General features: G+C 40.3%; 1 protein-coding gene and 1 long non-coding RNA gene across 2 annotated transcripts in view; both read right to left on the bottom strand.

Annotated features, from left to right (window-relative positions):
• Positions 1-17,383, bottom strand: part of LOC124864162 (collagen alpha-1(V) chain-like) — a 74,476-nt gene that overhangs the window by 34,714 nt on the left and 22,379 nt on the right. The window contains exons 5-21 of the mRNA XM_047358828.1: positions 16,998-17,117; positions 14,696-15,034; positions 13,675-13,785; positions 13,524-13,577; positions 13,371-13,412; positions 12,036-12,098; positions 4,935-5,009; positions 4,689-4,772; positions 4,483-4,539; positions 4,148-4,201; positions 3,971-4,024; positions 3,795-3,848; positions 3,232-3,285; positions 2,961-3,014; positions 2,413-2,457; positions 350-403; positions 178-222 (exon numbers count right to left, since the gene is read on the bottom strand). Of these exons, the coding sequence (XP_047214784.1) occupies positions 178-222; positions 350-403; positions 2,413-2,457; positions 2,961-3,014; positions 3,232-3,285; positions 3,795-3,848; positions 3,971-4,024; positions 4,148-4,201; positions 4,483-4,539; positions 4,689-4,772; positions 4,935-5,009; positions 12,036-12,098; positions 13,371-13,412; positions 13,524-13,577; positions 13,675-13,785; positions 14,696-15,034; positions 16,998-17,117 (1,359 nt within the window). The remainder of the gene's footprint in view (positions 1-177; positions 223-349; positions 404-2,412; positions 2,458-2,960; positions 3,015-3,231; positions 3,286-3,794; positions 3,849-3,970; positions 4,025-4,147; positions 4,202-4,482; positions 4,540-4,688; positions 4,773-4,934; positions 5,010-12,035; positions 12,099-13,370; positions 13,413-13,523; positions 13,578-13,674; positions 13,786-14,695; positions 15,035-16,997; positions 17,118-17,383) is intronic.
• On the bottom strand, positions 13,544-13,998 carry LOC124863807. Its single transcript, XR_007037202.1, has 3 exons — positions 13,878-13,998; positions 13,675-13,785; positions 13,544-13,577 (listed from the first exon to the last, which is right to left on the bottom strand). It is a non-coding gene; the product is annotated as an uncharacterized LOC124863807 (long non-coding RNA).

Raw genomic sequence — 17,383 nt, 5'->3', positions numbered from 1 at the left:
TATGTTCTTCATTAGAAGCTGTAATAAATAAAAGCCTTTCAGTTTCATCAATAAAGTACACTCTGGCACATCATTTTGTATTTATGTTACTGTAACTATTAAAAAGATCTCTTACATGATTTCATATTTAACCACAGAAGACCGACAAACAATCTGAAGTGAAGCAGAAAGACTGACCAGGTTGCCTTTTGACCCTTGCACTCCATCAATTCCACTAATCCCCTGAAAAAATAGCCACAGATGAAAAATCTGATTTTAATAAAAGATTTTGGAGTTTCCAGTAAATTGTCGTGTTTGCTTGACAAGAATATTGATGATTCCAGTTTTCATAGAGGTTGATTTGACTAACCTGTTGGCCAGGTTGGCCAGGTGGCCCCCTTGGCCCAACAAGACCTCTGGGACCCTGCAGATAAAACACAGCAAACATTCAGCAGTTAACCTGGATTCATTATGTGGCTGAAGAAGAGTGGAATACTAAACCATAAATCAAAACTAAGGAGAGGGGGAAAATATGGAAACAGCAAGACATTAAAAATGTATTTCAATGACTGAACATGTCTGATTTGTATGTGTCTGCCATGAAGACTGTGCTCGCCAGCTTGTGCTTGTGTGATCTGCTTTTGTCAGCCTCCCTCTTTGTAGGCTGGCCAAGCCACTTGTTCCAAAGCCACATCTGTGATCTCCTGGGAAATGATTGATATGGAAATATAATCATTCGGGCCAGGATTTTGTCTCTTACCTTGCCGAAACTCTCTTCCCTCTTTGCTCGCTCAATCTATCTCATCCCATTCACCACCAACCACATTTCCATCTTTTGTTTGTCTCCTGCTGTTACTCTATTTCTCATCACTCCCTGCCTCTCTTCAAAACAGCCAAGACCATTCTTTCCCAATGTTTATGTGCTTTATCAGACTTTTCCCTTACATGGTACATGGCAGTTCTATTTCCTCAAGCAGTGAGAAATCCATTTGGAGAGACAAAACCCTGCTGAGCCCTAACCTCACTTACTGGGAGAAAGATAGAAGTGAGTCATAACCAATTAACCATTTTTACAGCAGATGAACCAAACAATGACACCTTCTACAAAAGAATTGAGAAGTTTTGGTCTGCTGGAAGACTGCCAGTTTTCTAGATTCCTCGCAGAAATCAGTGAGAATCTTGGTTACAGATTCTGATTGCAAACTGGAGTGCAGTGCAAATCAAATTGTGTGTTGTATGTGTTTTTTGATAGTAACGATCAAAGTGGAATGCTGTGGAAGTTATTATATATATATTTTTTTGTTTTAGTTTTGATACAGTGGGATCAACAATGATCAGCACCGCTGGTAAAGATTTCTAAAACAAAACATCACTGATATGGCTGTTATGAAGATCCATTGACCCCAATATGCAACTTTTTGCTGCAGTGTGAAAGCAGTCAGCTTTTAGAGACTTGTTGTTATTTACCATCCTGCTCAATGTGCGTGGTGGCAACCACCAAGTCATTTCACATGTCACATAAGACCCATAGTAAAGACATTAACAGGATTCCCAGAGGAAACTTGGAAGGAAGAGAGAAGAGGTACGTTTTGCATCATGTCTTTTTTAAAGAACTGGTCATAATATTTCATATTTATTACAGAACAGCTGCATATTAATGGACGACTTCCACTAGTGGCCTGGTGCACATCCGTTTTGTGGAGCGAGTTTGCAGATTTCTTGACTTGCTGTTGATTTTTTCTAGTTGCAGCATTTTTCCTTTGCATTTGTATTCTTGGTTGTTGGGTTTTGCTTATCTCTATTTACTGTGCTGAAAACACTTTTCTTTTGCAGTGTTTCTCTGTACTTCAGTAAATGAAAAAAACATAACAGTGGTGAACCTTCCTAGGAGTGGCTGGCCAACCAAAATCACTCCAACAGTGCATCGACAACTCATCCAGGAGATCACAAAATAATCTAGAACAAAATCTAAAGCACTTCAGGCCTGATTTGCCTCAGTTATTATCAGAGTTCATGATTCAGATGCAAATCTGATTGAGATGCTGAGGCATATTTGTGGTGGAAAACCCTCCATTGTGGCTGAATTCAAACACTTCTGCAAAGAGGGGTGAGCTGAAAATCTTCCCCAGGGATATAAAAGACTAATTTACAATATATTTTTTCATTTAACAAATGAAATCTTTTGAAAACTGTTTTTGCACCAGGTTATATTTATTTTGATATTAAAATGTGCTTGCTGATCAGAAACATTTCAATATCATAAAAAAAAAAAAAAAATAGAAATAATCTGGAGTGGAAAATTACTTCTTCGCAGCACTGCACCTATCAAATAGAGAACAACAACCCCAGAATATGTTCATAAGAGGGTCTGCTACAGTGTGAGCTGTGTGCATGAGCAGAGTTTAAATCATTTTTCTAGATCAAAATACTCACTGGTTCACCTGGTTGACCTCTTGGCCCCACAGGTCCATCAGACCCCTATGATTAAAAGGATAGATTGGATCAGATGCAACTCTTCAATTCGGCCTGTAGTTTGAAAACATTTATATCTAGGAAAACAGTTCATTAAAAACAATTTGCTGTTTGACAAATAACAGTCTTCAAGCAAAGACTATCCGTCCTCTCAATCTTCCCCAGCCTTTATCACAGATTGGCACTGTGCTGACGAGCTGCAAGCTTTCATATCAGGGATGAGGCAGCCAGCTTTTATGTGTTTTGCAAACCTTTGTGCTGATTGAAGTGCAGCCAGCATAGCAGAGTTATTAATGCAGGAGTTTATGACTATATCTAATCTAAGCCTGCTTATATCTGTGATGATTTTCCATCTAAATGGTTTATGATATTGATTCACTGATCTGACAACGGTTTCCATTTTGATATTGTAATAAAAAAGAAAGAATAATAAATGTTAAAACTGCTTCAGGTTGTGTTTTCTGAGTATTGTACATTGCAAATACATTTTGAAAAATGTGAGCACTCACTTTCTCTCCTGGCTCTCCAACAGGGCCATGAGGACCAGGCCTTCCTCTGTCCCCCTACAAGACAAACGCATCAGCTTCTGCTTTAGGAGAGCAAGGTCATGATGTTTCTTTTCATTGAGGACTTTCACCAAAGAAACATAAATCGTCTTAATTATTAAGTAAACATTTACCATGAGATTTATAAAGTATTTATGCATGCCATGTTTGGGTATTAACACCTAAAAGACAAAATAAATACAGCAACAATGTGAAATTGCCAACAAAAACTCACTAGGTGTCCCTTGTTTCCTGGGAGACCTGGCAGGCCGTCAAAACCCCTGTCACCCTGAGATGTTAAAAAGAAACAAGTGCATTAAACCCTGGAAGCACACACACAAACACTTGCAGTAATATGTAAACATTAGCAGAATTGTCTTAAAAGTCTCCCCAGGCAGACCCTTCCATCTGTTTGGAGTGTGTGTCAAAGAGTGAGAGGGAGCTTTCAGATGAGCTCTAGGGCAGCTAAAATGCTGCTTTGACCGATAAAGATCTCGTTCAGTCAGATCCAGCATCAAGGGAGGCTGATTTATTTACTAAGCTCTTCCTGCAGCTGTTATGTATTGAGGTGCCTGGTTGTCAATAATATATAATAGGCTTGGGGCTTGATGATACCTGAAGGCTTACATTTGCGGGTGGCGATAGTTGGGTGCTGTTAAAGCACCTTATTGCACAAACGTGTGATATTGTTGAGTTCAAGGCTTTTAAGGGCCTAATGAATTCTTTAACAATTAACAATAATTAAAGTGCTCTTCACCTAAATGTTATCTGTTAATATTGCAATGTGGGAAGATTTACCTTTGCACCTGTTTCACCTGGAGCTCCCCGACCTCCATCCACACCTACACGTCCCTATAAGATACTCAATCCAGTTAATATAGGTTTTGTTTGATTTGGCTCTGTATGTTTTGATCACAATATCCAGACAGGAAATATTTCCGCTTGGAACTACTTCAGTACAACAGATATCTCACCCTCTTGCCTGGCTTTCCATTAATTCCGGGGAGTCCTGGCAACCCACGGGGTCCCTATGTAAAAGATGCAGAAGATAAAGCAAATGGAAAAGGCTGCAAAGAGGGAGGCGAGAGGACAAAAGTAAATCGATATTCTGACAAAAATGGAAGCTCAGAATGAGGTGGAGATAACAGTACAGTGGGGCCGTTGTCTCCATGGTCTCCTTTGAGCCCGATTGGACCAGGAAGACCCTAGAAAATAAAACATAAGTGCCCTTTTATTTGACAGAGCAAACACTGCACAATCCAAACACATGCAAACCCTGTTAAAGGCTTCTTGAGTTTTATCCCTACAGCTTTCAGAAAGCAATCATAAAACTGCGAGCAAGAAATCAGAGATACAATAAAACAGAGAGAAATGTGAGTCTAGAGTTTGAGGCTGGAGAAAAAAAAACTTGCAGCCATGATGTTAGAAGCTGGGGAAGCTGTTGGGGTTTGCATTTACTTTGGTATGAGTGAGAGGATTTACTTACCACTGGGCCTGGTCTTCCTGTAAGACCCAGTGGACCTGGAGGCCCCTGAAGTGACAGCTGAAACAAAAACATTTTTATCTGAATTTAGGTCATATTGAACCAAACCAAGTATATTATATCTCATGTGGAAGAAAACTGTCAACTTATAGCAAATAATTACTATTTGATCATCACTGATGTTTTGCTATGACACCTGTGAGGCAAACCTTGGTCTGTTGCAAGATAGCTTGTGCTTGTGCCTCTTGGGGGGACACCACTGGTCCCTTCTGTGAATCACCTCCAAACTGGAACTGTTGGCAGTGAGAGCAGAAGTAAAGTCCCAATGCAGGATTCCCAAATGTAAATGAAGTTCAGTCAAACAGCCCCCCCTTGTGGTCATGACAATACAAAACAATAAGAGAAAACAGAGGTGTGTGTATTCCTGTGCATTTTGGTGTGCTACAAAATCTTACTGGTAGCATCAGCAGGGTTCCTGGAGGACCTGGGATCCCATCTACCCCAGCAAGACCAGGGCGTCCCTGAGGACCCTAAAACAAGAAGACAGGAAATGGGTAAAAGCATTAGCAACTGTGCCTCTTGTTGTGGGGATCTAAATATCTTCTGAAAACAAAAGCAATCATGAAGGTGAAAAGAATGTGATACAATTTTAACATGAGGCACGCCTGTGTTAGCTTCTTACTTGAAAAAACATCTATGTACGAAAGCACCTTCGACCTCTGAAGTCATAGATCAATGATGATTTTTATGATGATTAGTACAACTTATTCACATTCAACTACACTATAATGCCAAAAGTATTTGTCTGTCTACTTTTACATGTACATAAGCTTCGATGACATCCTATTTTTAATCTATGGACACACTATTCCAAGCAATAGCAACTTTAAATATTGTAAAGTAAAAATCTTCCACAAGGTTTAGGAGTGTGTTCATAGTTAGATAAGATGGCAAGAATTGCATCCTTCATTCAAATTCATCCCAAAGGTGTTAAAAAAGACAAATTTCAAGACTCAGGCTATTCAAGTTTCTCCTCTCCAAAATGTATACACCTGCAGCCATGGAAGTGACTGCAACACCAGAATTCATTGCTTTGGTGGTGTGACCCAATACTTTTTGCAATATAGTGTACCTTCTTTGCAAAACGCATTTACACAAAGCCATAATCTACCTAATATTTCAAATAACTTCTTTTCAATATATTCATTTCAGCCCTCGGTATGCTCAACAATAGCAAATTGGCCATGGATGAGGGGAGGAGAACGATTCAATGATCAACACAGCCTGGATAGACAGTAAGGTACATGTGATTACCACCTGGCAGAGGATTCTGTTTAGAGGATCTTCAACTTGTACCCCAGAGAAAGCTTTCAACTGATCACCACCTGGCAGTGAGTTGGCTGTGCTTGCAGGGAAAGCTGCTGGACTGATCTGTAAAAGCCCAAACGTGTGGTGAGGGTGAACTTGGGATGTTTCGCACCACCATTAAAGATTGTCTTATCTTCTGAGGGAAGCTGGGTAAATAGAATACCAGTGGGCCATGTTCAGCCTCTAATGCAAATGCAGCTTCCAGGAGCTGGAGCCGAAAGATCATTGGTGCTTGTCGCAGTGAAACCTGGAAGAATTGTGGGGAAGGAGCGTATCAGCATGCTTGTAGTTGGTATGAGACATTCGGACACTCAGTCAGCAATGTAATTACTATAGTTGCTCAGGAAGCCCGACACATTATAAGGGAAGGGGTTTCAGTAGTTGAAGGTTGGATCGCTAATTTGTTTATGATGCTGTGGCCTTATTTGCTTGCTGCTGTAGGAGTGATTATTGTAGTCATAATATGTAAAGTTCTTGCGCAACAATTCCTTCGGTCCATGCTCAGGCCGGGAAGGAGGAGTTATCAGCCACTCCCCTTGAGGGAGGGGCCACCCCGGGTATAAGACCCAGGGCTTGGGGAGTTTGAGTCCCTCTGAGTTCCAGGTTCGAAGAGAGCACTTGAGCCTAAGCCTTTGCAGTCGCTTATCATCATGACTACCACTTCAACCACTATCTCCAAGCCTGTCCAAGTAAGTACAGTGGAGTTTTATGCGCTTCTCTGTGGATGGCTATGCTATTGCCACACCGGAGCCTGGTCGGTCAGCCAACCATTACGGTTTCTCATCGTGCTTCAAGGCTATGCTAAATTAATCTTTGGCCATTTCTGGATACGCAGATGGGAAGTGGCGTTATCGCTGTTTGCGTCCTATCTTTTGGGAAGGGTCAGTGTTGACTGGAAGAGAAGCCTGATGGTAGCACTGTGGCTTTGTATCGACACCATTGCTTTAGTGCTTGAGATACTGCTGAGCGGACCCCATGCCACCCGTCGCGCACCTGCTAAGATAGTTACTGCAATAATGGAGGCACTCTTAGCTTTTGGCGTCATCGCCTATTTAGGGCAATTAACTCTCTCTCAAAGGACAAGGCAAATGGATTTGGCTCACAAAATTGGCTAGCTTGGGGGCTTGGAGCTTAGGATGGGGAGTACTCTCTCTCCTTTATTGGCTGCAACTCACTTCTGATCTAGCCATTATGGTTTGGCTTATGACCTATGCAGCTTTCTTCCATTACTCAGCTGCTTCCCCCGATGCCTTGTCGAGTGACACTCCTCCACACCTCCACCTTTTTGCTCCCCTTGGCTGGCCGCCCAGAGACGGAACAGAGAAGTAGTCTAGCACTACAGTCTGATTTTCGCCCGCTAGAACGCATGCTTCTATAATTAGTTAATCTCTTCGTTTAGTTTTTAACCCTGGAGGTGATTATCCAGGGTTCACATTATGTTCCTGAAAAATCCACTTACAGGCCTCCAATATATCTCTCCAGGACACAGTCTCCTGTTCCAGATGTGGAATTTCAGCCTCAGTGCTCAGATACCTCTGGGTCACGCCTGAGGCGCACTGGTGTCACCACTGTCTCTCTATCGCTGTCAACTATGCTACAGTGACAAGTGTTTTCTGCATTGAGGGTCTTGGAGATCTTCCCTATATCTCCATGACCATGAGCCGAAATCTTCAGACACGATACAAGGTGACATGGACATCGGCCTTCGGGGCTGCTGCACACACTTTTAGGATTAAGACACAGCAAGGGGGAATGTATCTCCCCATCATCAGTTACATCTGGAGAGATCCTAAAGATGGATTCTGGTTGCCCACCCTCCATCTACTCGATGGGAGGGTTGTTGCTATTGGTGCCCATGGCTCCCCTGATTCGCCTCTTCGGGGCACCGAGGTCCAGGGATGCCAGGTGTCAACCACTACTGTAGAGAGCAGCACTCAAACCTCGGTCACCACCAAGAGCGTCACCTGTCAAACGTCTGCAGGTGATGATGAAGAGCAACACCAGCCGGTCTCACTGGAGGAGCTAGTCTCCCAGAATTCTCCAACAGTTGACTCCATGTGTGAGGAGACAGGTCCTCCACAGCTGTCTGATGGCTGGCTGGCCGAGGTAATGTCGATGATACCTCTTCAACCCCTCTCCCCCTCTCCCCCCCTTCGCCCTTACCCCCACTCCTCTCGCCTATCCATAGCCCTGTTGACACCGCCTCAAATGATAGGCAAAGAGGATCCGTCGCTGATGGGTCTCCCTCACCACCTGTCCTCCGGAAGGAGCCTGTGTCATCTCCCCTTCTGATGCATCCTGCTTCATCGACGAGTTTGAGGTTCTCGACGTCTGGTCCTCGACGCCAGTGCCCCGATCACCACATTACTCACACTACTTGGAAGATGAGGTCCTCTCCCTGTGTGTTTATGATACAGACTTTGATTTTCTCTGACTTTTTGGACTTTAGGCATGGATACAGTCTGATCTCAAGAAGGGGGTGTCAAAATAAGGTGAGATCTTTCCATGTAATCCATGCAACATTTAGTAACTGCTCACAGTTAATTCCATAAAGTTACACTAAATATCCTTATGTGTAATCCATGCAATAATTATTAAAACACACAGTTGAAGCAGTGAGGAGTGAAACAAGCATGTTCTCATATTCTGGAGCTGAGAGACTGGAGAGGCTTGTGTGGAGCCACGTATTATCTGCCACATGTTATCTGTCTTATCTTTTGCAAAAATATAAACAAGTATATCCAAAGAAATGATGTATGATGATTTTACATTCTTTCACATGTATTGAATAAAATTAGTAGTCTTTGATTAACAAGTTAAAAGATGTATGATTGAAATGTGGTTAAGAACTGAGAATTAGAGGAAAAACATTAAGGTTTGACATTCTCAATCAGCTATATATGAAAGAAATATAACATTAAAGCACGAATAAAGAAAATGAAGTGATGGTTTTGCAACAGTGTTTTAAAGTAAATGCTGGAAGCTGAAGAATGGAATGTGTAATACTGTGTAAAGTTTAAAACTGAGCAGATTAGGGAAAGAAATGTAGGATGACTAGGAGTGACGAGAGCCAGCTGCATGCTGACAGCAACGGGAGGAAGGGAGGATGCGACTACAGACCAGCTGCGTGGCTATTATTAGCATCTCCAAGGCTGAGAAGCAGAATCAGTAGGTCACAATGACCATGACTAAAGTATTGAGCAATGATCAAGAAGCTGAGCTGAATAGGTTGCACAATAACTAAGAAGCCTAATAAGGGCCTGACCGGTGCAAGCATCAAGCGCTATAAAAACAATGCTGAGAGCAGAAACGGGGTTGTTTCCTCGCAGAAGACCAGCGAACAAGATCAGACGGAGAAGATAAGCTTGGATGGAAAAGGAACAAAGACATAGCCCCACTGATCGACTGCATTAAAGAAGAGGATCAACCCGTGGGCCCAGAAAGGACTGTGCCTCAAAATTAAGAATCTGATTTCATCTAAAGCCTTTTTATCCAGACAACAGAAGTGAACTTGATCGGTGAACAGCTGATTGCTCTAAGTTTCAGGCTTCTGGAAGTCCTGAATCAACCTCATTTATGTCTCCGGGTTTCCTTCAACTTTTCAGCCTCTGGAAACTACTGTCTTCGGAGACATATGACAACAAATATCCTGTTTAACCATCAAAACCTGGAGCATCAGTGCCTGCCACTTAAAGGAAGAAAACTGAAGATTAAGTCATATTCCCTTCAAGAAACCACTAGTTGTTACTAGAAGAAACATCTCCATCAGGTGCATGGATGAACCTCCGTCTTCAAAGCCTCCCCAAACTCACTAGTTTCAGCATCAGGGAACGACAGGTTGAGTTGACTGATTCATTCTATTATTGAAATTATTTTGTGTTGCCGAATTTAAGCTGTTATTGACCCCTGCAAAAGCGTTACTAATTAAAGAAAGCATATAAAATTCTAGTTAAATCGTGGACATTCAATTATTTGAGTCATTGTATTGTTGGTTTTTCATTGGTGGTAAAAAGTCTTGTTTCCTGGTTCTAAGATATTTTAGGAAGTTTTTATAGGTTGCCTTAGTCAAGTTTGTTAAAACAGCGCCCTTGGGGCTCGTGCTGAGCTACTAAAATCAACCTAGCCCATATACCAAGAGCCAGTTGTAAAAGTAGGGAATGAGCAGCCGTGAACAAAAGTGACTGTTGAAAGTGTGGATGACTGCGATAGGCTACTCAGTCGTCCAGACCACCAGTTGAAGAAGGGCGAGACTTTTGGATGAACGCTGTCAGAGGCTAGGCGAGTCATTTCCCGACACCAGCTTAAACAGAACTTTCAGTAAACCTGCTTAGTAAGACCTTCCAGGTTTAGGGAAGTCCAGACCCGTTGGATGGAGAGCTGGTTTGAGCAATCCCTTTAGACATAGAGAAGTAGGAGGGAGGGGTTAGCTCATCGGACAACAAAACAAGGTGATGGGCATCGGTGGTGATGGAAGCCGATAAGCTGAAGAAGGAAGCCTTTCAAGCTTGGTTTGAACAGAGCCAACTAAGCATGAAACAGCTAATGGCTATTAAATGGCCCAAAAGAATGTGGCTTCTGCGGTTACTGAAGCAAAAACTCCAGTGTGGGTGGGATTTGGAGAGGCTATGGATAAGGAGTGGCTGTTGGCCTCAAGTTCTGAACAATCATTTGATGACTTAGACAGGGATAATGGGAACCATCCCAGATTTTGTTTGGTTAGGGTGGGAACTAGCAACTGAGGATATTGTCCAGCAGCGGAAGAAAAGACCTTTGAGGATCTTGTTAATCAAGTCTCCATGTCCTCTGCAGAGGAGGCTCCCCCATGCAAACAGGACCGCTTATCCCTTTATCACAGTGGGAGAGTAACTATATTTTTTCCAGCTTGTGGTGGAGGAACACACCTATTCAAATGTACATGCAAGAGGTGGGGCAGACCCCCTTCCTCCAACAGCCAAGTTAAATTTTTTTGTTTCTTTTCTAAATAACGCTTTGGAGCGAAGAGCAGAGAAAAAAAAGAAATCAACCGTGATGGTTTATGTCCTTGTTTGGAAGCTCATATGTGCCCAAATCTCTAATTTACCTGTCGCTGTATGTGTGCATTTTATGTGCGCACGTCAAATAAGTCACATCTTTATTTGAAAAAAAAAAAAGATAAATGACCCAGTCTTTTGGATGGTCGTGGCAGGGACAGAGGTCAGATTTCGAAATAAAATCCAGATCCCACTATGTTATTTACATGTTAAACACACATGCATCAGGAGAAAGTGAACAAATTACCTCAAACTGAGACAAATCAGAGACTGTAAAGTGTCTCAATGTTCAGACTATGTCCTTATGATATATAATATATAGTATAATGAGCTACAACAACATTTAATTTACCTTTGGGACTAATAAAGTGTTTTTGAATTGACTTGAATTGAATTTATTCATTTGATGTAGCTCCTTATTCGGTTGTTCATTTAAACATTTGATTAACTATTAAACCATGATAAATGTGTATTTTCTTTGGAAAATTGCAGTTAATGAGCATCTTATTTGTTTTTAATTGTTTGTGAAACAAATGTTATTACACGTTTGTTCATATAGAAGTTCCTTTAAAGTAAGTCCACAAAACAACTTTTGAATTCGTTACTGAATTTTGCACGGAACAGTGCAATTAATGCTGATTAAGAATTTGAATGGTTGCCTAAGCACTAATAGATATAGATAGATGAAGTCAGATAGATAAATAAAGCTAGACAGATGGACATGATCAAATAGATGAGGAAGGATGGCTAGAAACAGAAAAATGGGAAGATACATATATAGACATATACATGGACACATACATAAAGGAGTGTTTGTTCAATGACTTCAAATCTATTGTGTTTATATTGATTTTTTTGTCAACATGCATTTTTTGGATCTGAGACTGGTGGTTGTGCTCAGCCTTAAAGATGGGGTAAGGTGCTCTGACAATTGGTGGAAGCTCATAGTAGAGCTGCTGCTCCTTTTAATTGAAAGGAGTCATTTGAGGTGGTTCGGACATCTGATTAGGATGTATCCTGAAGGCACTTGCATAACGATAAGCAAAATAATGCAGTCAAGTTCAGTGTATTATTCCCTCAGGTAAAAGGTCAATCTGAAATAACAGTAAATCACTGAGTCCAAATTCTGGCTTGTGCCAATCTGAGAGCCACACTCACCAGATCACCTGGATCTCCTCTGGGCCCTGGAGGCCCTGTTGGTCCGGCTGGCCCAGGAAGTCCCTGTAAACAAAACAGTACTTAGACAAGAACCCAAGAACATGGCTATGTTCTAACTAACATTAGTTGAACCACAAGTATTTTCTGACTCTCCATGTGGTTTACAGTTATCTGTTAAATTCTCCTGATCAGCTAGTTAATGATGAAGCAGTGGTATCCTCATGATCTGTGCAGGTGCATCTGGATGAATTCAAGTAGGAAATAAAAGTTCATTCATTTCAGTCAAGACATTTTAAGTTATTATAAAGATTCATTACCCAAATAGTTATATATTTCAAACATTTATCTCTAATGATTTTATCTAACACAAAATTCAGTTTCCCAGAATATAAAAATATTACATAAATTCAATAAAATATTATTTTAATATAGGAACATTGTGGCCATATTATAGCCTACCCAATCAATTCGGAGGGTGGCTGACTTGTCTGGAATTCAGGAAACAGTTACTGAAAAACTCAACAAAAAGAGTAAGCTACAAAATAAGTGCTGCATTCAGGTATATTAGTTGAAATAGGGATGAGTACTGCATTCAGGGGATTGTGAAACAAAGCCCATTCAAGACTTTGGAAGAGATTCACAAGGTGTGGACTGAAGCCAGGGTAAGTGATTTAACAGTCACCATACCAAGATTTATCCTGGTAATTTGATGTCCTTGGTTTCTAAGTCTCACTGCTAGATTATTCTGTTGCACTCATCTTCCCCATCATACTCCTCCTGCTGCCTTGCCTGCATATGGGTTCACTTTTACCACATGTCATGACAGTATCACTGTGCATGCTTTTCCAGCAAACTGAGCTGGCATGACCTAAACCCTATAAATAACTTGTAGGAAATTGCCATGAGTAAGATTGAAGAGACTAGACCTAACAATGGAGACAAGCTGAAGGCCACTATCAAGCCCAAATGGGCTTGCTTAACACCTCAGCAGAACGTAGCAGCAATAGTCATGGAAAACCATTTCTGCCCAAGTATTGAGTATGTACAATGCATAGTACATGGACATATTATTTAGAAGGCTATTATTACTGCAATAAAAATTATTTTATGCTTATATGCAATTTTCTGAAAATTTGTTTTGAATCTAAGCCATAATCATCCAAATTAATAGAAATAAATGTACACATTTATAATTTGTTAAGCATTTTGAACTAAATTGCAAAAATAATTGAACTTTTTAATGGCATTGTATTTTACTGAGGTGCATTGTATGTATAAAATATTTGATCTGTCTTTAAATTGTCATCATTTTATTGCAGATGTTTAGTGGCTCACCTCTAGCCCCGGCAGGCCTGGGGGTCCTTTCACTAATAAACCCTAGAAGCAAACACAAGAAGCATTCAATGTAGATTCAGAGAATATACTATCCTTCCCCTGCACACATAACTGTGCCTGCAATACTATTAATTAAACGCTCTAGCAGCTCACCGGTTCAATAATAGCTGGCCCTCCCTTCTGGCCTTTCTCTGCTCTGAGTATAGCCTGTAGTGGAGAAAAAGAAAAATAGATATGAATTCTTAGATATGACTTGAAGGATCCAAGAACCAACATGACTTCTCAATTTAAGCAACAGATTTACCTCAACATCCAAGGTCTGAGCTCTTTCCCGTTCTGCAAAGTCAAAGTCATCCTCATATATTTCATATTCTTCATACTGTGTGTCATTCGAAAAATCATCGTATTCGAGAATCTGTTGAAATGTCAGAAACTCGTTAGTGAATACATTCATCAATATTTTTGAAGTGTTCTATTTTATATTACATTTGGTTTCACTTATCCTACCTCATAACCAGTTGTATTCGAATCCACAGTTACTGTAGAAACTGAGAGATCTTCATGCAAATCCCCATAAATGTCATGTTCATACTCCACCCCAAGTGGTGTGTGCACTGATGGAATTGCCTGCTGACCAATACACAGTTTCAGTTGAGCCATCATAAAGGTTAACCAGAAAGCACTGAGGCCCCCTGTGCATTTTTATAGAATAGATGTTAGAAAACAGGGTGATTTAATAAACATTTGTTGGGTGACTGAGAAACAGGATGGCAGGTGTGCAGTTAATTACAATGCAGAAGTGTGATTAGCTGAAAGACTAAATCAGATTTGTGTGAAAAAGTGGAAGAGACTGACAGAAAACAGTGTGAACAGGACAAATTTTATTACTTGACAAACTGGCAAATAACAAACATAGAGGAGACATACAAAATGTGTTTTTTTATTAGAGAGAGAATGTAAAAACTAGTTGCTTTATCATGAGTCTTTGTTGCATATCCTTAATTAGCCGCCATCCAAACACATGATTCATTTTGAGTGAACTTTAAAGCAAATAATTAATAAGAAGCCTTTTCAGATTTGCTTCTTCATGTTTTCCAAGATTACAAATAGACATTCAGTAAAGATGAAACACACAGTTTTCATTGACTAGGATGAAATATCCAAATTTGCATGAAGATAAAGCCTAGGTAATAATTAGGATGTAGCTGGTTAGTTGTGATAAGCAACTAGTGTGGTGAAAAGAGGAAGAGGTGCTCGCTACGGTTAGAACTACAAATGGTGGGAGGGGTTTAGGATGGATCACATCTACTGATAAATTTGTCTACCTCCTTGGTAACCTTTGATACACGCAGTGTACTGGGCACCACGGTGGGGGCCTCAGAGGTGAAGTCAGGATTATATGTGGGCATCACCATGGTCTCGTCGAACATGTCAGTGGGAAGAACAGATTCAATGTCGCCCTTAGTTTGAGGTAGTTGTGTGGGCTGGAAAGGTTCCTGTGACTGAAACTCCGGCAGTGTTGTAGTAATTCTGTGGAAGCCTTCTTCTGGACTCTCATCTTCATGCATCTTCTTTCTGGACCCCTTCTTGCCCTTTCTCTTTCCTTTGCGTTTTCCTTTAGAGGTTTTGTCCCTCTTCTTTTTGTTTTTTTTGCCTCTCTTGTCCTTTTTAGAGAGATTATTTGGTTCAGTTGGTTGGTCACTTTCCATCAGCTCAAGATGGGAGTTCTATTATAAAATTTTGAAATGCAAAGCAGAAGCAATAAAGGAAGATGGAAAAACTAAAACAAATAGTACTGTGAATAAAAACACAATTTTGGAAATAGCCTAAGTAAAGAATTAAGGTCTGGCGAGATGATTACAGTGCACCCCACTAAAACTATCCCTTCCTGTAAAATAATGTGGAAGAAACTCACGTTTGTTAGAGATTATTCTATAAACTACCTTTTAAATCTATTCATATACCTTGAATTTTTTCTTATTTTTTCATGTTATAACCAGAGACTTCAATACATATTTTGTGGAACTTATTTGATAGACCAACAAAAATGTTCGTCTATCAATATCTACGTTGATAAACCAACACCAAAATGATAAATTTCATATTTTAACATTCATGTTTTGGAATGACCCAAGTTAAAGCCTGGTCCTAAATCGAATTGAGAATGTCTTGGAAGACTTGAAAACTCATATTCAGATATGCTTTTTTTACAGTCTGAGTTTGGGCTGCAAATCAAAAGAAAGGGCATAACTTTCAGTCTCTAGATGTGCAAAGCTAGTAGAGACATACCCCAAAAGACTTGCAGTCGTAATAGCAGCAATATGTAGTTTCACAAATTACTGACTCTGGGATTTTGAATACTATTACACAACAGGTTTCCAGATTTTATCTGTTAAAAAAACAAACAAAAAACTTTTTCTTCCATTTCACAATTCTGCCCCACTTTATGTTGGTCTATCACATTACATTTAATAAAATACACTGAAGTTTGTGTTTGTAGTGTGAAAAATGATCAGGGTTCCAGTTTTTATTAGAATCATATATCGTGCTTTACTTTCAAAGGCTTTGTGTATGGTCCACACAAATGTTTAAACTATTGTTGTTCCTGGAAAAGTTTGTCCCCTCCATGAGAGATTTACATTGTATGTAAGTTATCTGAGTGGCCTCTGCCTGAAAATGGCACTGAAGGCAAAACCTGTGAAATGAGACATGATTTAGATCCACTTGCAAACATGATCAGAGAGTGGGAGTGGGATGGGAAGCAGGTCAGTCTGGTGAAGGATATGGAAACACTCTGGATTAAGAGCTTCTCATTCAGCTGTATTTATATGAAAGGCAGCTGCGTGACTACCAAGATGGCCTCATAGTTCATCCTTTCATCAATAACCAGCAGCTTTGTGTACTGTTTATTCATTTAATTAATTCTATGCAAAAGACATGGGACAAGGTAAAACCTTGTTTCCTGAAACCTATCCACATACACAGCTGTCTCCTTATCTCTTCATTCATCACCAGAAACCATTTATAATCATCTTTATCTCTGATAGAATTATTTTAAACATGCCTTGAGGAAAGAATGAGCTGCTGAGTCACGTGCTTCTGGCTTGCCGTATAGATATGCGAGCAGATGTGTGTTCTTTTTGGCTTTCCTTTTGTGTTTTTGTGTTATAGTGTGAGTGCCGGAGATGCTAAAAAAGGGCCTGATATTAGAAATGCTTCCATGCTGGCTGCATTTCAAAACAAGCTTCAACAGCTGGCCTATTCCCTCTTTATCTCAATACTGTCTCTTTGCAGACAGTTTGCAACACATAACTACCTGTTAATAAGCTAGTACTTCTTTGAGTAGTTTCATGGTATGTGGGATTTACCAAGCCCCCATTATTATCCAGGGAGACTTGGACTGGGATGCAATAAACAGAGGTTCTAAGTGTTTCTTAATCCATATTATAAAAATCATGGCATCCAAACATCCCGTAAACAAAGGGACAATACAGGAAATTAAAATTACAACAAAGTCAAAACTTGCAAAATGTATTTAAATGTACTACAATGTATAAACAGTAAAAGCATTTTGCAAATACATTTTTGTGTTTTGACAAACATTGTCATGTCTCTTGCAGTACTGACCTGGTTGTCCAGAGTTTGACCGTTGTATGGCAAAGCCAAGTCACAATCTGGTATGAAGTTTACACAGTAGCTGGCAGCAGCCTGGGGGTCATCTGCAATCATCAGTTGCTGAATGTTTCCCTGAAATCAAGAACCAAAACAAAAATATTCCATTGAAGAACTAAAAAAATGCTACACAGCAAATATACATTTTATAATGGCCATAAAACTTAATTTGCAATCATCTGGCTGTTGAGATAGATGTAAATCAAAGTGTCAGAATGAAAAAAGTGATAGCACAGGTACAACTGTCCCCTCCCCCCTTGCCCCACTGTCAGGACCTTTTAATTCCCGTTTTGCCCTCCAGGCACAGCCAGAGCATATTTACAAACATGGACAGAGACAGC

This window comes from Girardinichthys multiradiatus, chromosome Y (genome assembly GCF_021462225.1).
Source record: "Girardinichthys multiradiatus isolate DD_20200921_A chromosome Y, DD_fGirMul_XY1, whole genome shotgun sequence".
In the NCBI taxonomy this organism is placed as follows: Eukaryota; Metazoa; Chordata; class Actinopteri; order Cyprinodontiformes; family Goodeidae; genus Girardinichthys; species Girardinichthys multiradiatus.
Note: the sequence above shows the minus strand (reverse complement) of the source record. Positions and strands in the feature narration are given on the sequence as shown.